General features: G+C 50.5%; 1 protein-coding gene across 2 annotated transcripts in view; it reads left to right on the top strand.

Moving 5' to 3' along the window:
- LOC149345939 (uncharacterized) overlaps nucleotides 1-18,600 on the top strand; it is a 38,557-nt gene extending 19,957 nt beyond the window's left edge. For both annotated transcript variants that reach the window (XM_089585319.1, XM_089585320.1), the window contains exons 4-5: nucleotides 6,198-6,371; nucleotides 17,732-18,600. In XM_089585319.1, the coding sequence (XP_089441445.1) occupies nucleotides 6,198-6,371; nucleotides 17,732-17,860 (303 nt within the window). In that variant the 3' untranslated portion in view covers nucleotides 17,861-18,600. The remainder of the gene's footprint in view (nucleotides 1-6,197; nucleotides 6,372-17,731) is intronic.
- Nucleotides 18,601-21,123: the final 2,523 nt, after the last annotated feature.

The raw sequence follows: 21,123 nt of genomic DNA, 5'->3' as shown, positions 1-21,123 counted from the left end.
TCCGTCCGTCCGTCCGTCCGTCCGTCCGTCCGTCCGTCCGTCCGTCCGTCCGTCCGTCCGTCCGTCCGTCCGTCCGTCCGTCCGTCCGTCCGTCCGTCCGTCCGTCCGTCCGTCCGTCCGTCCGTCCGTCCGTCCGTCCGTCCGTCCGTCCGTCCGTCCGTCCGTCCGTCCGTCCGTCCGTTCCGTCCGTCCGTCCGTCCGTCCGTCCGTCCGTCCGTCCGTCCGTCCGTCCGTCCGTCCGTCCGTCCGTCCGTCCGTCCGTCCGTCCGTCCGTCCGTCCGTCCGTCCGTCCGTCCGTCCGTCCGTCCGTCCGTCCGTCCGTCCGTCCGTCCGTCCGTCCGTCCGTCCGTCCGTCCGTCCGTCCGTCCGTCCGTCCGTCCGTCCGTCCGTCCGTCCGTCCGTCCGTCCGTCCGTCCGTCCGTCCGTCCGTCCGTCCGTCCGTCCGTCCGTCCGTCCGTCCGTCCGTCCGTCCGTCCGTCCGTCCGTCCGTCCGTCCGTCCGTCCGTCCGTCCGTCCGTCCGTCCGTCCGTCCGTCCGTCCGTCCGTCCGTCCGTCCGTCCGTCCGTCCGTCCGTCCGTCCGTCCGTCCGTCCGTCCGTCCGTCCGTCCGTCCGTCCGTCCGTCCGTCCGTCCGTCCGTCCGTCCGTCCGTCCGTCCGTCCGTCCGTCCGTCCGTCCGTCCGTCCGTCCGTCGTCCGTCCGTCCGTCCGTCCGTCCGTCCGTCCGTCCGTCCGTCCGTCCGTCCGGTCCGTCCGTCCGTCCGTCCGTCCGTCCGTCCGTCCGTCCGTCCGTCCGTCCGTCCGTCCGTCCGTCCGTCCGTCCGTCCGTCCGTCCGTCCGTCCGTCCGTCCGTCCGTCCGTCCGTCCGTCCGTCCGTCCGTCCGTCCGTCCGTCCGTCCGTCCGTCCGTCCGTCCGTCCGTCCGTCCGTCCGTCCGTCCGTCCGTCCGTCCGTCCGTCCGTCCGTCCGTCCGTCCGTCCGTCCGTCCGTCCGTCCGTCCGTCCGTCCGTCCGTCCGTCCGTCCGTCCGTCCGTCCGTCCGTCCGTCCGTCCGTCCGTCCGTCCGTCCGTCCGTCCGTCCGTCCGTCCGTCCGTCCGTCCGTCCGTCCGTCCGTCCGTCCGTCCGTCCGTCCGTCCGTCCGTCCGTCCGTCCGTCCGTCCGTCCGTCCGTCCGTCCGTCCGTCCGTCCGTCCGTCCGTCCGTCCGTCCGTCCGTCCGTCCGTCCGTCCGTCCGTCCGTCCGTCCGTCCGTCCGTCCGTCCGTCCGTCCGTCCGTCCGTCCGTCCGTCCGTCCGTCCGTCCGTCCGTCCGTCCGTCCGTCCGTCCGTCCGTCCGTCCGTCCGTCCGTCCGTCCGTCCGTCCGTCCGTCCGTCCGTCCGTCCGTCCGTCCGTCCGTCCGTCCGTCCGTCCGTCCGTCCGTCCGTCCGTCCGTCCGTCCGTCCGTCCGTCCGTCCGTCCGTCCGTCCGTCCGTCCGTCCGTCCGTCCGTCCGTCCGTCCGTCCGTCCGTCCGTCCGTCCGTCCGTCCGTCCGTCCGTCCGTCCGTCCGTCCGTCCGTCCGTCCGTCCGTCCGTCCGTCCGTCCGTCCGTCCGTCCGTCCGTCCGTCCGTCCGTCCGTCCGTCCGTCCGTCCGTCCGTCCGTCCGTCCGTCCGTCCGTCCGTCCGTCCGTCCGTCCGTCCGTCCGTCCGTCCGTCCGTCCGTCCGTCCGTCCGTCCGTCCGTCCGTCCGTCCGTCCGTCCGTCCGTCCGTCCGTCCGTCCGTCCGTCCGTCCGTCCGTCCGTCCGTCCGTCCGTCCGTCCGTCCGTCCGTCCGTCCGTCCGTCCGTCCGTCCGTCCGTCCGTCCGTCCGTCCGTCCGTCCGTCCGTCCGTCCGTCCGTCCGTCCGTCCGTCCGTCCGTCCGTCCGTCCGTCCGTCCGTCCGTCCGTCCGTCCGTCCGTCCGTCCGTCCGTCCGTCCGTCCGTCCGTCCGTCCGTCCGTCCGTCCGTCCGTCCGTCCGTCCGTCCGTCCGTCCGTCCGTCCGTCCGTCCGTCCGTCCGTCCGTCCGTCCGTCCGTCCGTCCGTCCGTCCGTCCGTCCGTCCGTCCGTCCGTCCGTCCGTCCGTCCGTCCGTCCGTCCGTCCGTCCGTCCGTCCGTCCGTCCGTCCGTCCGTCCGTCCGTCCGTCCGTCCGTCCGTCCGTCCGTCCGTCCGTCCGTCCGTCCGTCCGTCCGTCCGTCCGTCCGTCCGTCCGTCCGTCCGTCCGTCCGTCCGTCCGTCCGTCCGTCCGTCCGTCCGTCCGTCCGTCCGTCCGTCCGTCCGTCCGTCCGTCCGTCCGTCCGTCCGTCCGTCCGTCCGTCCGTCCGTCCGTCCGTCCGTCCGTCCGTCCGTCCGTCCGTCCGTCCGTCCGTCCGTCCGTCCGTCCGTCCGTCCGTCCGTCCGTCCGTCCGTCCGTCCGTCCGTCCGTCCGTCCGTCCGTCCGTCCGTCCGTCCGTCCGTCCGTCCGTCCGTCCGTCCGTCCGTCCGTCCGTCCGTCCGTCCGTCCGTCCGTCCGTCCGTCCGTCCGTCCGTCCGTCCGTCCGTCCGTCCGTCCGTCCGTCCGTCCGTCCGTCCGTCCGTCCGTCCGTCCGTCCGTCCGTCCGTCCGTCCGTCCGTCCGTCCGTCCGTCCGTCCGTCCGTCCGTCCGTCCGTCCGTCCGTCCGTCCGTCCGTCCGTCCGTCCGTCCGTCCGTCCGTCCGTCCGTCCGTCCGTCCGTCCGTCCGTCCGTCCGTCCGTCCGTCCGTCCGTCCGTCCGTCCGTCCGTCCGTCCGTCCGTCCGTCCGTCCGTCCGTCCGTCCGTCCGTCCGTCCGTCCGTCCGTCCGTCCGTGGACGCTCAATGCATCATGGGGCGGTGAGCTACTTGGTGCGGCACAGTCGGATTTTTTCGGGAACACGGAGTGGCACTTCTGAGATGCAAAAGCCAGTGTGCAAAAACCATAGTAGCGAAACCGCAACAACACACGACGCCAATAAAAAGTTTCCTTTTGCCGAAATGCTATTAAAACACCTTTTAACGTGTTTAAGCAACAGCGTTTTTTTTTTTGAAAACATATTGATTTAAAGGCGGGCCTGTTAAGCACGAAATATTAGTTTTTGTAGAGTTCAATACTTGGGCAATATGAGAGCGAGACAGCTCTTATTTTGAGCAAACTTGGCATTTACATGTTTTTCTGCTCGTTTGTTGCGATCATTAGACAGGATATAGAATGTTATGGCATTCTTGATTATCGACCAGCGTTTATTTTTGCATTATTTTTGACCCTAAGTTCTACTTGTGCAGTCGGTAGCTCACCGGCCCATGGTGCTTTGAGCGCCCTTGGAGGCTGAAGTCACAGTGGCTACAAGGGGCGCCAGTTTTTCCTCTAGGTAATAGTAAGAAACTCTATGACGGAAGCGGTTCACGGTAGCAGATCGAAGTGTTGCGTTTTGACTGACGTCGCGTTGCGCTGCCCGCAGCGGTTTTCGAATGGCACGAGAAATGGCCCAAATTTGTTTAGCCACAGTGCCGAGGGTAATCCCGTTTTCGAAATTTCAAAAACTGATATGGCTATTACTAACAGCCGGCTAAACCTAACAAATTGCAATCAGGCGCCTGTCGTTAATAATTAAAAGTTAACTGTTAGAAGTTTGTTACTCGCTTCACTAGTTCACATGATTAACCTGTTTTTGTCGTCCGGCAACACTGGTATTGTTATGCCTCTAAAAGCTTCTCTTTAACCCAAAAACTCTATCTTTGAAACTTGGTGGCGGACTTTCCTGAAAACCTTGGTACACTGAACGGACGCCATATGGGCCGCATTGTGTCCAGTGCTATACACTACCCACGCGAACGACATCCTAGTCCAGCACTGGTGTTCGTTGAAGAAAACCACTGTTATTTTAAATCACCGTTTTATTTGTGTAGAAAGGAAGTCAGAAATAATTAATACAGACTCGAAGCTGCGGCACAGGCAATGATAGCATGCAGGCAACGAAATATCTGCGAAAACGAGAAAAAAATTACTCATCGGTTGCAGCGGCTCCCAAACGCGCTGAAGTGAGCTAAAGCGGAAGAGTCGCTTTTGAGATGGTGGCGCTGCCGAGCAGAGATAGGTAAAATTTTCTAGGTACTGTAGCAGCAGATGCTCAGGGATGGGCGGAATGGAGTAAACGTTGTGTGCGGACAAGTGCGGCACCTCGCATTAGGGCACAAAGTTGTTGCGTTTGCTTTCTTCTTTGCAAAGCCCTCCAAACAAGCAAGGCAAGAGCAAAACCAACAAGTTTCGCTGAATTTAGCGTTTTGCGCAGCGATAGCGTAAACATCGCGTGAGTGCCTATATCAAGTGCACAATGTCAATACAACTTTGCTTAAGTCCTCGCCCGCCACGCTACCCACATCAACGTACACCGCCTCCCCTCACTCTCGCCCCAATATGGAACCCTTGGCATCGCTTTCTCTCTCTGACATCGAGGACGCGGGTTCAATCAACAAACACTTTGTCCATACAAGGCACGAGCTTTTCCTCCTCTCACTGGATGCACATAATAGATAATAATCGGCGTCTGCGGCGTTCCGGCGCCAAACAAATATCATGTGGAATAAATAAATCAGTAAATAACTCAATCGATAAACCAATCGATCAACCAATGATCAGGCAGTTTAATTTTCGCATACAAACTACAACCTCAGCTCAAGCTTGAGCCCAGCTAGCAGACGACGGCTTCCGCGAGCGGCTATCTCGTCTCTCAATGAATAATTGACCTGAGGTGCTGGTTCTACTGTCACACACACACACACACACAAAAAAAAAACGTCAACAGCTTTTTGCCCTAAACGATGAAATTTGTCCTGCGGCTTCGCGGCACGTTTAACTAAAAGTAGCGGCGACACGGACTGCCTGGCATTTCTGTGTTTTTCCTTCCTGTTGATTCACACTGAAAGTGGCAAAGAAAGCCTTTTATCTTTTCCAACAGACACCAAACGCCGAGACATGCGACAACCGACTATTCCTCGCAAGCGGTGTACGCAAAGACCAGTGAAGTTCACTGAGTATTCTCGTTTTCAAAGTTAAAAACTCCTGTTGGAAATTTAAATCATGGTTGCGGTTACACTTATTATCCTTAGCGAAATGCACGTGCGAAAGCGTGAGGTGCACTGAGAATCTGAATGAAAGATGCAGAAGTGATGATCTGTCACCACGAGCAAGTGAGAAAAAATTCTGTCCTATTTTGGGCACATTTCTGCCGTTTTTTTTTTCGCTTAAGATGCGGATGTTTTTAAGTTTGAGGCTACGCCTGATATTTTACTGCATAGTATAAGCATCAGACGCAACACATCGCGTACCGCTCATGTTGAGCTCCCCACGTACGCACCACAGCACAATCTAGCGATTACACAATGTATGAAAAGAGTGACACGTGCCAAAATGGTACAATTTTCGAGAAGCACATTTTTATTCACAACCATTCAATGCGTCGTAGTCATATGCAATTTTCACAGTCGCTTTAGTAGTCAGTCGCTCCTGTTTGACGCTTTGTTTTACTCGTAGGTATGTCATCCAATGCTAAATCTGGAACGTCAGATGCGTGAAAGACCGCCTTCCACTCCTGCAGGCTTTTAGAAAAGCAGAGTTACCCTCCTCACTCAGCTTCCTGACCGCCACCCGCCCGAAAACATCGTCCCCTCAATGTGAGCGACGGCTGCGCCATCCATAGGACGTGTTGCGAAACTCTCGTCGCCATCAATTGACAGCCACGCGTGAAGATTTTCCGTGGGCCAGGTTATGTACAATGTAAACTCTAATAAGTGAGTGTGTAGGTTTGGGTGGGGAGGGGGGGGGAGGGTTCGCTAATGATATATGAGCATTCAGGTTGTTCAAATGCTACACAGGCGACATAAACTGAAAGTAGCGGTAGGACCGAGTGGTCACTTTCAATTCTGTCAATCAGAATAACTTCACTGTACAGTCAAAAATAGACCCCTGAAGGTTTGTCACCTGTTCGGCAAAAGCTAGCAGGCTATCCAGCTCCACCGAATGTAGCAAAGCGCTTTGTTATCGGTACAGAGCTCGAGCATATGAACGGTTACCCAATCACCCAGAGTCCCACTGCACAGAACAGGTTACATCGCCAAAATTTTATAAACGTCTTTTCTTGCTTGCGCACAACAAACTCAAACGGATGAAACATGCAATGTTTTTTCTCTTTACAGGTTTCCTTGGGAGTGTTCGAAATCACACCAGAGGCCGTAGACCGAGCTTTTGGTAGTATGAATAATGACCTGGACTTCGATCCGGTTCTGAACAACTGCCAGACCTGGCTTGTGCAACTGCTTGAACACCTGGGCATCTCGCTTCCTGAAGAGGTTAAAACAATTGCACAACAGGTAATGCATTTTTGGTAAACATTTCATCGTCAATAGTGTTCGACAGTGATGAATTACACAACAAAAGTGATATTTCATGCCAGGCTCATGCTTCATTGCGCTGATGGCATTGAGTAGATATTAGGGTGCAAACAAGCCGACGGGATATATATACAAATAACAGGGCGTGTCAGGTGAGGAGTGTCGGTAGCAAATCAGTCTGTTCTCACTGAGTGCAGTAAACTTCATTATGATGATAGCCACAGTAAGGCAACACATCGATTACCGACGCCTATTTATTGGCATAATACAGCAACATTCAGACCCCACAATACTGCGCACTGCTGTTTAACAGAAGCCTTCAAAAGAACTGCGCCTTGCGGTGTGCACTACGGAGAGAATTTGAACGCTGATTTCAGTCATTATCGTCATCATCATCCGGACTACGCCCACTGCAGGGCAAAGGCCTCTCCCATGTCTCTGCATTTAACCCTGTCCTTTGCCAGCTGCTGCTGCCGTATCCCCGCAAACCTCTTGAACTCACCAGCCCACCTTTCTGCCGCTCACCCCTGCTACTTTTGCCTTCTCTTGGAATCCACTCCGTTACCCTTAAGGACCAGCGGTTATCTTGCCTTCGCATTACATGCCCTGCCTAAGCCCACTTATTCCTCTTGATTTTGACTAGGATGTCCTTAAGCCGTGTTTGTTTCCTCACCCACTCTGCCCGCTTCGAGTCTTTTAACGTTGCTCCCATCATTTTTTTTCCATACCTCGCTGAGTTTCCTTAACTTAAAGGTGCACTAAGGAAGATTCTGAGTTGGTCTTTTCACCGCGGAAACTCGATGCACACGCTCCTAGCATTTGTAGAAATTATTGTCTTGTCTTGTATTATTGTCGAATTATTCTCTTGTCCAGCCAACTTCCCTATTAAACCGAATTGCACGTCACGGTTCCACCTTATTTTTGAACTCACCTCCGTAAGTAGGGCAAGTCAACCAGAGCGTGGTGTGACAGCCAGTCACGTGGAGGCTTGGTGCTCTGCAATCGGCGGAGCGATGCGTAAAGCAAAGAGTCCACAGGTGTTTTTGTTTCCGTGGGCCTAATAGACCCATTAGAAAATTCAGCGCCATCTGGTGGGTGGCGCGCGTACCGCGGTGCCTCCGCCATTTCTTGGGCTTACGCCTGCCGGACTGCGCTCGGGCCGGATTGAAAAGTACTGCTCCCGGCGAAGCCACAACAAGCGCAGTTTTCTTGTTTCTGTGTCCTAGCCACCTTCCATGACATTGGCTTTCTGCACCAAGCTGTAGTCGCGATGGCGGCATGCTGCTGTGTGCCTTTCTGCAGCCAGCGCAGCGCCCATTCACACTTGCGAGTCGCGAAGGGCATGCGATCAGCAGTCGCTTGCGACCAGGCAGCAGATCGACGACACCGTTGTTCACACTTGTAAGCACGACCAGCAGGTCGCCTTCTCGTCAGACTCTCGTTTGAAGCGAAAACTCGGGAATATTGACGTTGTTCGGGCGCTTTCGATTGTTTATAGTCTGCTTTGGCCGCGCCTCCTGCACTCGCGCTCGGTCCTCTAAACTGCTATTAGCAATTAACTACTACGACCTTAGCGAAGAGGAGGATGCTGTGACGGTTTTGACGTGCACCGCGGTCGTACAAGCGCCATGATGACAGAGGCGCGCATCTCTGCAGAGCCGGCGTATGCGCCAGTATTGCTTGTTCGCGTTCACACCAAGCCCGTGGGGAGAGGCATGTAAAAAATGAATAATTTTTGAAGATCGCTGGTCAATACCGAGTTGCTGGTAGAAGTGATAACCGCGACACAAGCAAATTTCTTCCCGTAGCCGCTTTGATGCACTGCGGCACGACTGTTGTCTGCTAGCCCCACTGCTGAAGGCGCCGCGGAAATCGAGCATGTCTCATTATTATTATGAGACGAGGTTCACAGTAAAGCAGTGAAGAAAGCAGCATCTTATTAATTACTAGCGCTGGCCAGGATCCGACGCGCCCTCAGCTGCGGCATCGATATATGAAACCGGCTAGGCTTAGCGACGACTAGGGCAGCAGCACAGTTCGTCGCCCGGCGCGCCCGCGAACGGCGTCGTCGTTGAAAGCTCGAGTCGCTCGCTGATTGGTTCAACGGTTTGCGACTCGCAGTCGCGAGGCTGGAAAATCGAGGAGGGAGCGACTGGTCCGCGACAGTCGCTTTTCGACCAAAGCAGTCGCGCGACCTCTGCTACTCGCAAGTGTGAATCACGGTGGTCTAAGAGACGCGCACGGAAACAAATCCAGAGCACGGAGCGCATGAAGTAGCTGCATGCTTCTTTCTTCTCGTCCGTGACCTGTGCGTTTTCGCATTAAAATAAATGATATAAAAGTTCATTCTACCTGGAGCCCTTCCGCTGTATAGTGAGCACAAATATAAAAGTGCCACCTGCGGTGCAATAGAGGGCATGCATTGTTTCCGATGCTGGCGACTGTTTCGACGCGTCACATAATCAAACGTTGCTCAAGCGCGCTTGTTTTGGATTTGCATGCATCCGCGGCTCAACCAGTCATAATGAGTTCCATGTACGGGAAAAAGAGCGCGACGATGCGGCGCGTCGAAGAGCGCCGTTGTTCTCTCCGTTTCGAATCTGCAGCAAACGACGGCGACATAGGCAGAGTGCAATAGCGGTGTGTTTTCGCTGGGTCAGTGCCTGCGGCAAGCATTCAGGTAATCTGTCACCCTGATCTGAAGAGAGCAAACTATGCATGTGAACAGCTACAACGCGACTGATTTTGAACCGACGGCTAGGGCACCGGCACTGTAGATCGAGCGCCCGCATCCGGATCGACACGCATTCCGCCCTGCAGTGCGCCTACTCGTAGTCGAGTACGGTGTTGTTAGCCCTCCTTCATCGACAGGAGATTCGACCTGCACGGCAGCGCGCACTAGCTGTCGACGGATCGCAGCAAGTCTCCCATACCAGCTTGTAGCTTCGCTGGGAGGTGCGGCCGGACATTAGGAGTCCAAAAGCCTTTCCGAAAATTCGCCCGGCATGATAGTCAGGTCCCTCGACCACTGCAAATTTTCTGCCATCGCTTTCACAAATTCAGCCAAAGTATTGTAGACATGCCACAAGGTGGAAACTGATGCAAAGGCTGTGAAGAGCACTACAGCTGCGCGTCTGCTAGCCAAAGGTGCCCAAAATATGGTGCACGGTGCCGACGGAAGTTGCTGATGATGATGCCTGCCAAGTTGCCAGACTGAATTTTCTAAAAAGTCTATTGGCGGCTATGTTTGCGACTGAAACTGTTTATTCACCAAAACCTAAAAAAAAATAAAACTAAAAGGAAAGCGAAGCCGCCACGCGAGTGGCTGAATGGAACTCCATGCGTTGGCTGACTCCTACTGTCGGAGGTCAGTTCAAAATAAAGGTGGCTGACGTCTAATCCGATTTAATAGGGAAATCGGTCGCACAGGCCACAATTCGACGTTTCTAACAATGCTCGAAGCGTGTAGATAGAGTTCCCACGGTAAAGAAACGAGCTCTGAAACTCTTTAGAGCACCGTTAAGCTTGACCCTTTTCGTCAGGGCCGCCGCGGTGGCTCAGTGGTTATGGTGCTCTGCGGCTGACCCGAAAGACGCGGGTTCGATCCCGGCCGTGGCGGTCGAATTTCGATGAAGGCTAAATTGTAGAGGCCAATGTAGTGTGCGATGCCATTGAAAGTTAAAGAACCCCAGGTGGTCTAAATTTGCGGAGCCCTTCAATAAGGCGTCCATCATAGCCTGTGTAGTTTTGGGACGTTAAACCCCATAAACCAAACCAAACCTTTTCTTAGCCTCCACGTTTCTGCCCAATAGGTGAGTGCCGGTAAGATACAGCTGTTTTCTTTTCTCTTGAGCTATAATGGTAAACTGACATTCATGATCGGAGAGAACCTGCCATATGCGATCCACCGGATTGTTATTCTTCTAGTTATTTCCCTCTCATGATCCGGATCAGCGGTCAGTGCCTGTCCTAAGTAGACGTACTCCCTTACTACTTCCAGTACCTTGCTACCAATTGTGAACTGCTGTTCTCTTGCTAGACTGCAAAAATTATTTTAAATTTCTGCATGTTAATTTTTGAACCCGCCGTTCTGCTCTGTCCAACTCATTTATCATCCTTTGCAGTTCATATCCTGAGTGACTTAGCAAGGGAATGTCGCCGGCGAATTGCGTATTACTTAGGTATTCTCTATTAACTCCTATGCCCAGCTGTTGCCTATCCAGCCTCGGAATCAAGGTTCACCAAGACGTACTTTGATAACCCCCAGTATGCCTGAATTATTTGAGAAACACGACTTTTACCTCAGCACATTTTCTAAGCAAGCGTGACGTCATATCACGAAATCAGTGTGTCTACAGGTGAAATATGCATAAACACTTATAGAAGATTTCTCTGTTGCATTAAATTCCTTACGCCGTCGTAAACAGTTTGCACGTGCTCATTTTCTGGACGTCTCTAAGGAAATTGACACTATTTGCCCTGATATTGTCACATAACGATGACTGTAGCCGGAAAGCTGGAAGACAGCGAAAATGGCTTCTAGACAGAACTCTTCATTTGGGCTCATTTGTGCCCGCAAATTGCTGAATCACTCGGCGGCGGCGTAGCAACAAGCGCGCTCGGCGGTCGGCGAAGCGGAATTCCAGCCGCTCTAGGCAGTGCTCAATCTAAAGCTGGTGCCGACTTTCGACATAAAGCGTGCAAAGTTACTACAACATCCTGAACAACGTAGACTCGGCTCCGCCTGAACGCGTTCAGTCGAGATAAATTTAGTCGCGTCTTGCATCCCAAACAAAGCAATAAATCGGCGTGCAGGCAGCTTTGAAGAATGAGCAGAGTGGTTTGTTGGGCGAGTTGGTTTGCCATATTGAAATATACCTGCGCTTAAAAGACACGGACTGAAAGATAGAGACACACACACATAGCGCTGGACTTACAACTGAATCTTTATTCTGGAAACACTGCTCTTTATGCACACCAGCAGCTGATAAAAATGGAAGATGGTAACACCCGGATGATAAAAAATCGACAAACTGTCTCGTCACATGTCCAGTCCTACCTTCCCTTTTGCAAAAATGCCCTTTCCTTTGATAGTAGTGAAAGGGACGTGCTACTCACGCATGCATCCCCACTGTCCGCTATGCTCATGGCTTCAATTATTTCACGCGCCGTTTGGTCACGGTTCCTGCTTACTATCTTCGTCTCGTTATAGGAAGGTACACATTTACACTCTTGACAATGAACCACCAAATTCCCATCGCTTTTCCGTTCCATGTTCTTCCGATGTTCCCGGAGCCGCTCATTCAAACATCGCCCCGTTTGGCCTACATATGCTTTGCCACATGTAAGCGGCAACCTGTATACCACTCCTTCTGCGCATGCGACCATGGGGACTTGGTGTTTCTTTTTACACCCCTTAGTTTTTCTTTCTGGGTAAGTTACTATTTTGCATAAGTTTTCCAATTTGTCCGGGGCTGAAAAAACGACCCTAGTTTTTACCTTCGAACCAATTCTTTTAAGATTATGGGACACCCCATGAATGTACGGAATCACCACCGTTTTCTCCTTTTGTTTTTCTCCCTCCTTGCTAGGCACCGTACCCTTTTTGCCAAATTTCTTGAGCATGCTTTTTGCCACCGACACTAAAACCTGATCCGGATAACCTGCTTCCCTTAGCCTCACCACCTGCTGCTCAAAACTTTCTTTGACTAATTCCGGGCAAGATTTCTTCAACGCATTTTGAAAACATAACCTCACGATTGCCCTCTTCACTAATTTTGAATGTGCAGAGCTGAACGGAAGCAAACCTTTGTTACCTCTAGGCTGGTACATCCAAAATGTCCCATCAGACGCCAGTGACAGCTTGATATCGAGGAAGCGTATCGTGCCTTCGTTCATTTCTTCATATGTGATTATTAGTGGGTTAAGGGTTTTACTAAAAACAGCAAGTAGCTCTTGCACAGCAGAGTCATAAATACCGTCAAGGTGATTAAAGACCACTAAAAAGTCATCCACAAACCGGAACACTTTAACGCCAACAACTTTGTTTTCATCTCGCAACAGGATAGCCAACTTTCTGTCACACTGGGCAAGGAAAATGTTACTTAGAACTGGCGCGATACACGACCCGATGCAAACACCTTTCTTCTGCCGATAAACCGCATCATTCCAAGTGACGCACGTGGCAGCCAAATAGAAGGACAACATTTCCAGAAAATTGCTCACGCACATTCCCGTTTCATTTTGGAATGCTACACTTCCAAACTGATCAATGCAATCAGCCACGCATTGAAGCAACTCCTGATGTGGCAAGGAATAATATAGATCCTTTATATCAAACGAGCACGCCATGAACCGACTGTCTTTGTGATTGTCCAGAAAAGTTATAATCTGTTGGGAATCCTTCACCAAAAACGGATCATCGATACTCAGTAGGTTGAGCTTGCCTTTAAGAAATTCAGCAATTGACTTTTGCCATGTTCCCGACTCAGATACGATAACCCTTAGGGGACAACCAGGCTTGTGGGTCTTAGCCGTAAACATAAATTTCAGACTATTGCATTCACTCTTGTCTATACTTGAAACGAGTCTAGTTAATTCCAGTTTTTCACATAGTTTCTTCCCCTTTGCTTTCAAGCTGCGTAAGGAATTACGGGGAAGTTTCTCAAAAACTGAATTCACAGCCTCCAAAGCTTTTTTACCAAACATCTCTTTCGTTAAAACAACGAAACCACCGTCCTTGTCCGCAGTAAGTAAACATAAAGAGTCATCCCGCAGCACTGAAATAACCCGCCCTATTGGAAGACTGGTTTTCGCAGGCTTACATCTTGAAAGAACGTCCACTCCCTCCAATATGCATCGTTCACTCTCGGACGTTGGAGCGAACCTTGCAACTTGGCGCACGAGGGACAGCAGCTCAGGCGCGGTCTTCCGTGGTTCCACGGCGAACTTGGGGCCAAGTGAGAGCACTCGCTGCACATCCTGAGGCAGGCGAACGTCGTCTAGGGTGTGAACTGCTTTCACTTCCGTCACTGATTTTGCAGGAACGCAGGCACGAAGATGAGGCAGAACTTGTTGCCACAAAAATTCTGCCGTGCAGTCAGCGGTACGTTGATAGTCCCGAAGAACTCTGAAGGCCCTGAAGGCCCTTCGTGCCTGCGTTCCTGCAAAATCAGTGACGGAAGTGAAAGCAGTTCACACCCTAGACGACGTTCGCCTGCCTCAGGATGTGCAGCGGGTGCTCTCACTTGGCCCCAAGTTCGCCGTGGAACCACGGAAGACCGCGCCTGAGCTGCTGTCCCTCGTGCGCCAAGTTGCAAGGTTCGCTCCAACGTCCGAGAGTGAACGATGCATATTGGAGGGAGTGGACGTTCTTTCAAGATGTAAGCCTGCGAAAACCAGTCTTCCAATAGGGCGGGTTATTTCAGTGCTGCGGGATGACTCTTTATGTTTACTTACTGCGGACAAGGACGGTGGTTTCGTTGGTTTAACGAAAGAGATGTTTGGTAAAAAAGCTTTGGAGGCTGTGAATTCAGTTTTTGAGAAACTTCCCCGTAATTCCTTACGCAGCTTGAAAGCAAAGGGGAAGAAACTATGTGAAAAACTGGAATTAACTAGACTCGTTTCAAGTATAGACAAGAGTGAATGCAATAGTCTGAAATTTATGTTTACGGCTAAGACCCACAAGCCTGGTTGTCCCCTAAGGGTTATCGTATCTGAGTCGGGAACATGGCAAAAGTCAATTGCTGAATTTCTTAAAGGCAAGCTCAACCTACTGAGTATCGATGATCCGTTTTTGGTGAAGGATTCCCAACAGATTATAACTTTTCTGGACAATCACAAAGACAGTCGGTTCATGGCGTGCTCGTTTGATATAAAGGATCTATATTATTCCTTGCCACATCAGGAGTTGCTTCAATGCGTGGCTGATTGCATTGATCAGTTTGGAAGTGTAGCATTCCAAAATGAAACGGGAATGTGCGTGAGCAATTTTCTGGAAATGTTGTCCTTCTATTTGGCTGCCACGTGCGTCACTTGGAATGATGCGGTTTATCGGCAGAAGAAAGGTGTTTGCATCGGGTCGTGTATCGCGCCAGTTCTAAGTAACATTTTCCTTGCCCAGTGTGACAGAAAGTTGGCTATCCTGTTGCGAGATGAAAACAAAGTTGTTGGCGTTAAAGTGTTCCGGTTTGTGGATGACTTTTTAGTGGTCTTTAATCACCTTGACGGTATTTATGACTCTGCTGTGCAAGAGCTACTTGCTGTTTTTAGTAAAACCCTTAACCCACTAATAATCACATATGAAGAAATGAACGAAGGCACGATACGCTTCCTCGATATCAAGCTGTCACTGGCGTCTGATGGGACATTTTGGATGTACCAGCCTAGAGGTAACAAAGGTTTGCTTCCGTTCAGCTCTGCACATTCAAAATTAGTGAAGAGGGCAATCGTGAGGTTATGTTTTCAAAATGCGTTGAAGAAATCTTGCCCGGAATTAGTCAAAGAAAGTTTTGAGCAGCAGGTGGTGAGGCTAAGGGAAGCAGGTTATCCGGATCAGGTTTTAGTGTCGGTGGCAAAAAGCATGCTCAAGAAATTTGGCAAAAAGGGTACGGTGCCTAGCAAGGAGGGAGAAAAACAAAAGGAGAAAACGGTGGTGATTCCGTACATTCATGGGGTGTCCCATAATCTTAAAAGAATTGGTTCGAAGGTAAAAACTAGGGTCGTTTTTTCAGCCCCGGACAAATTGGAAAACTTATGCAAAATAGTAACTTACCCAGAAAGAAAAACTAAGGGGTGTAAAAAGAAACACCAAGTCCCCATGGTCGCATGCGCAGAAGGAGTGGTATACAGGTTGCCGCTTACATGTGGCAAAGCATATGTAGGCCAAACGGGGCGATGTTTGAATGAGCGGCTCCGGGAACATCGGAAGAACATGGAACGGAAAAGCGATGGGAATTTGGTGGTTCATTGTCAAGAGTGTAAATGTGTACCTTCCTATAACGAGACGAAGATAGTAAGCAGGAACCGTGACCAAACGGTGCGTGAAATAATTGAAGCCATGAGCATAGCTGACAGTGGGGATGCATGCGTGAGTAGCACGTCCCTTTCACTACTATCAAAGGAAAGGGCATTTTTGCAAAAGGGAAGGTAGGACTGGACATGTGACGAGACAGTTTGTCGATTTTTTATCATCCGGGTGTTACCATCTTCCATTTTTATCAGCTGCTGGTGTGCATAAAGAGCAGTGTTTCCAGAATAAAGATTCAGTTGTAAGTCCAGCGCTATGTGTGTGTGTCTCTATCTTTCAGTCCGTGTCTTTTAAGCGCAGGCATATTTCAATTTGAAGAATGAGTAAATAAACACTACAAAAATTTGAGGCAATATTCTCTTTCAGAATATCTTTGCTGCGGCTTCGTGGATGATTTCAGAATCTGTTATCAGGCTTTCTACGGCAGAAACAAAATTGTGTAATGGTGGGAGGAAGTTTTGATCAGTTAACTTTTATTCAATCTGAAGTCGTCAGAGTAAATATTAAGTCCCACTTCATTTTCTTATGTGTCAGTGATTTTTCTAAGACAGTCAACCATTATTTATTCAGTACGGTTACCGACAGCGTGCTGGTAAATATTCTGCTCCGCTTACTCTCTCCGTCTTTGCCTTTTAACAATCTTCTCGTCTTCTTTTTAGCCGTGTGATGTCGGGATTTTTATATGCACGGCTTTCTGCTACGTTTAATACATGTATATGGTTTGGTGTATGCTGGCTTAACATCCCAAAGCGACTCACTGCTACGAGGAACGCCACCGTGAAAGGCTCCGGAAATTTCGACCACCTGGCGTCCTTTAGCGTGCACTGACATCTCACAGTACACGCGCCTCTAGAAATTCGCCTGCACCGAAATTCGACCGCCGCGGCAGGGATCGTTCCCGCGTCTTTCGGGTGAGCAGCCGAGCGCCGTAATTACTGTGCCACCACGAATGTTCACATATTTAATGTTTTAGTATGAAGGCACTTCTTGATACGGTCCGAACCAAAAAATTGACAATGGTTCAGCTCTGGTTAAACCTGGAGGATTGCGAAAGCAACGAGGAGAGAGCCGATGGAGAGCGCGCGGCAGCGGCGGCGGCCCCGGCACGCTAGCTATGCGCCGCTACTGCGCATGCGCAACTGGCGAGCGCGGCGGCGGCACCTCTGAGTCACCCTCGCAGCGACGGCGGTGGCGTGCCAGCTGTGCGCCGTGTGACGTCACTGCTCCTCGCGCATGCGAAGCGCGATGGCCTTTCCTCGGCTCCGCGAAATGGATCGGTGACTAGCGTAGTGTTGCTTTCGCTACAAAATCTTGTGTAATGCTCAAAGTCACTCGGGCAAGAATTCTCAGAATTCTGTTTTGCGCACGCAAAGACGACACAATAAGACAAAGGAGACAGGACGGAGCACTCGGGTAAGTTCGGATTAGTTCGAAGGAGCGTCGCGCAAAGCGTAGCCAACGGGAGGAAGCTCGGGTAAGTTCGGAGAAGTGTCGCGCCAGGCGCAGCCAATAGGAAAGTGACCTTAAAAGGACCGTGGCCAAACCTATCACAGCAACATCCCGTGCAGAAATAAATAAATATTGCCGCGACTGGGTTTCTAACCTGACGCGAACAGATCAGCTTCGCCGGCCACTGCACGAGAGCACTATGCTATCGTCGCAGCCGATCACACCCCCGTGTTAAAATGCAACGCACTGTCGTGTTGTGCATTGCACATCGTGGTCTTCATCAACCTCTAACCAGTTCCAAAGAGTGGTTTAGCCAACCAGGCTAAAAACATGCTTTTGCACGTCTACTCCGTTTAACTACCTAGAAACCATAGCTCTTTTTTTTACTTTACGGAGGCTTTCGTTGCTTTCACTTCACGAAGCACTTGCTCAGTTCTATTGATTTGCATGTGGTATAACGGATTCTGCCTGACGCATTTTTGCTGTTTGTTGCCTCCGTTGTCCACGTGTCAGGTTTTTCCGTTACCCCTGATGGAAGCTTTATGGCGTATAGTCTGCGCTCGTCCTGTATCCTGTCTTGTGTATGTGCGTTTCCGCGCAACTTTACCATGTCAAAAGAAATAAAAGTATTGCTTCGGAGATTTCAAAATAAAGCTAAGTTAAACGCTGCCTTATATCGCCCCTCTCTTCTCATGTTTACGTTTTACGCTGTAACGCATGCAAAGTTAAACCAACTAGCTCAGATCATGAGTTACCCAGATCGTTTCAATCACTTTTGCAGCCTTCAGCCTGACCATACTTTCAAATGACTTCGGCGATAGCGCGAACTTGTTCGTCTATTCATGTAAAATATCTATTGCAGATCCACAGCCGCTTCAGCAAAGGCGATCACAGCCAGGCTTTCAAGTTCATCGCAAAGACCATCAGTAAAGCCGTGCGGTTGTCCGGCTGCAATTATGCACCGCAGCAAGCAAAAATAAAAAATGCGTGATCATCATGGGGGGGGTGATCAGCCATTCAACACATTCCTTGCTACAAGCGACTTCAAACAAGAGGACAGTGCATTGTCAAAATTTCGGATATGGTTTCAATAATTCTTTTTAAGTACACGGCGAAAGATCGCACCGGTAACTACCTGGTGTAAAACTGCACTTCTGAGCTGCAGAAATGTGTCCCTGCTCAACTTAGAACACTTTGCACGTACTGTCAACAACTGCACTGTGCCGCCAGAGCAGAATGTTATGCCAACCACTTTAAGCTACGCCCTTCGTCCCACGTATGAAACGTCATCCATGACGTAGGCCAGGAGAAGTCTAGTGGTCCCGTTCCTCGTAAAACACACTCCCAAAACAGAAAAGCAATCGTCACACTTTCACGCATGGCAAATGTAGTAATCGCGAAAGCACGGGGAGAAACAGCTAGTGCTGAGTATTCGAATTACAGCTACTGAAATTTCAATTACATTTTTTTCCTCTGTATAAGAAGGTAATGCATATAGCCTGATTACAGTCGCCAGATTTTCCCGAAACTTACTTCAGAAGGGCTTAAAAAATGAGAGGTGTCAGTTCGTTGTTTGGCGTTGTTTATCTTGGTTTCGCACTTACCTCTCGTGGATATGATTTATTATGCATGATAATGATATGTGCAAAAAATGGTAAGTCAAGAGTGTGTTGTGTGTTTGCATAGCATGGACGAAGCATTGTAGATACATGACACAGTGTTTATTTACAATCGTTCGATGCATGCATATCACTCATAGTTGGTGTCTTGTGGTCAGTAAAGTAGTTACAGACACATGAAACATTGTAACCCACAGATTCTGTATAGAACACTAAGCCTGTGAGTCTTATCCACTGTAAGCGGGTGTAAACGGGTCCAAATCACGGGTGGCGACCTGTATGTATATATACACACCTGGACAGGTTGTCACCTGTTCGCCGTGGCAGGTGAGGCACCTGTCAGAAGGACAAACGGCTTTTTCCACGTGAATGCGGGCTGGAGTACTAACGCACTGAAAATTATGCTCTTTTTTTTTTTATTTATTGCCTGACTTCGGCAAGAACCACAGTACACAAATACACTTACAGAGCGCAATGAGCAATAATTAACAACACATCATATTAAAACTCCTTAAGCGTCACCAAAGGCTCGACTCTTTCGAGCCACTCGGGAGCTTCAGGAGCAAGTTTCTGAACTTCAATATACTTATGCATGCACTCCCGAAAATAGATCCGTGCAGGCCTTGCATCAGGATCGCAATGATATCCTGCCATTCTGGAGCGCCAAATACAATGGAGGCCCATTAGCATAATGAGGTCGAATGGTGTCCCATCCTCACTCTCCACAGGCAAGTACCGAATACCATGAGCGTCGAGCGGAAATTCCTTTTTTAAAGTCCGTTGCAAAATGTCCCAAAAGTATACCCCCTCCCAACAGTGCAAAAAAACGTGGTCTATTGTTTCTGGTTGTTTACAAATTAAACAATGTGATCCCCAAGGTAGAAATAACTGCTTCCTTTCCAAGAATTCCTTTACTGGTAGTGTTCCGGTATGTAATTTAAAGAAAAAAGTTTTTGCACTTGGCGGCACCTGCATCGCCTTCACACGCTTAAGTACGTCGCGTCCCTGGCCTCCATTGTATAAGGCCCTGTACATAGGTTGTGGAAGAACTACATCGCACAAATCTTTATACAACTTCTTCCTGCTAACAGAAGATAAATATTCATACGAAAATCGAACAGACAGGAATCGAACACTCACGACAACCTCTCTAAAGTAACCAAAAATACGTCCCGAGAACCTTTCGGTTGTGACAACAAAGTCCGGCAGTGCATTTCCGAGCCTTAATTGGCACACAGTGCGCAAAAACGGATCGCTTACATCGCGCACAAAACAAAATCTGCTTACAATCTGCCGCAGAAATAAGTGACCCAGACTCAGGCCGCCATCCTTCACCCGCCTAAACAAATTGGTCCGGCTACAGCGTTCCCAGTCCGCAGCCCATACAAAAACGGCAAAGATCCGGTGCAGTCTCTGTACGTGCATCCTTGCACAATGCAACACTTGCATCACGTACCACAGCCTAGACATAAAAAACAGATTGCACACTGTGGCCCTTGCGAAAATTGAAAGGTGTCGCCCTTTCCACCTTTCCACCTTTTCACGCGTGGCTTGCGTGAGCGCATTCATGCTCGAGGAAGCGGTACTCTTATCCTGCTGTGTAGCAGATGTATCCGCAGATCTACCTGTGATGCTTCGACGATGTTTCTGTTCTAAGTCACAGGAAGACGCGTAAGGGGCACGAAATATTTGAGGCCTTCCTGATACTGAAGCGGGGAATTCTTGCTTAAGTTCAGCGCTGAGCTTAAAGAAATTTGATTTTTTTAATTTTCATATGTGCGTTTATGTTGCCATTGCTTGGCCTCCAACTTGACCAGCACATGTAAGCTATGAGCAGCGCGAAATGTTTTGACGGCAACCGGAACGTTCTACGAAAAACAGTTGCGTCACATTTTTTTGCACGAATGTTTGGGAAAACTGGCGTCACATGCAGGTCGGTCAGTAGTCTGCGTTATGCATGCCTGGCTAAGAGCCAGTGCGACTCTTACTCGGCGGTCCGCTTTTTAGTAAAAATTAGATCTGTTAACCATACCGTTGTCGTGAGCGTTTCTCTTTTGTGCGTGCGTCTTTTCTGCCTAACCATACCCAACGAATTTGGAAAAACAAAACCTTTTCTTAGCGAGAAAAAGTTTAAGGACGCAATTTTTTTATATACTGTAAGATTTCACTACAGAAATCATTATGTCCGCAGATCTCTCTTTAAGAGGCTTGCATTTTTTTGCTATTAACGTTCTTGCTGTCGTCAGAATCGTTCCCCAAAGGTTTTCGATGGCAGACTTAACTGCTCCATGTGAGCGATGAAAAAACTTTAAAAGCCGGCTGAACCTAGTAAGACGAGCGAAAAGCTCGGCTACGCCTGGTTAAGCAAGGTTAGACTTTTCTCCAGCCTCTGCTCTCGTTCGTCTTCCTTCTCTTAATCGTATGTGCCACACGCTTTCGATGCAACGCAGCTTGTCTCCGCGCTATATGAACCGGATGAACCGGCTCTGCTTGCCTTCGATTGCAAATCGTTTGCCGCGAGGGCCCGGCACCCTTTTCAGCCATGATATCATCTAGCGAGACTTTTCCAGACAGCCACTTTTTAATTTTTTCCCTCTCCACTCTGAGCACGTGATTCGGTGAGTGGTTGCACAGA

This window comes from Amblyomma mixtum, chromosome 4 (genome assembly GCF_055824585.1).
Source record: "Amblyomma mixtum isolate Tamu chromosome 4, ASM5582458v1, whole genome shotgun sequence".
Lineage (NCBI taxonomy): Eukaryota > Metazoa > Arthropoda > Arachnida > Ixodida > Ixodidae > Amblyomma > Amblyomma mixtum.
This window is presented reverse-complemented; position numbering and strand designations above follow the sequence as displayed.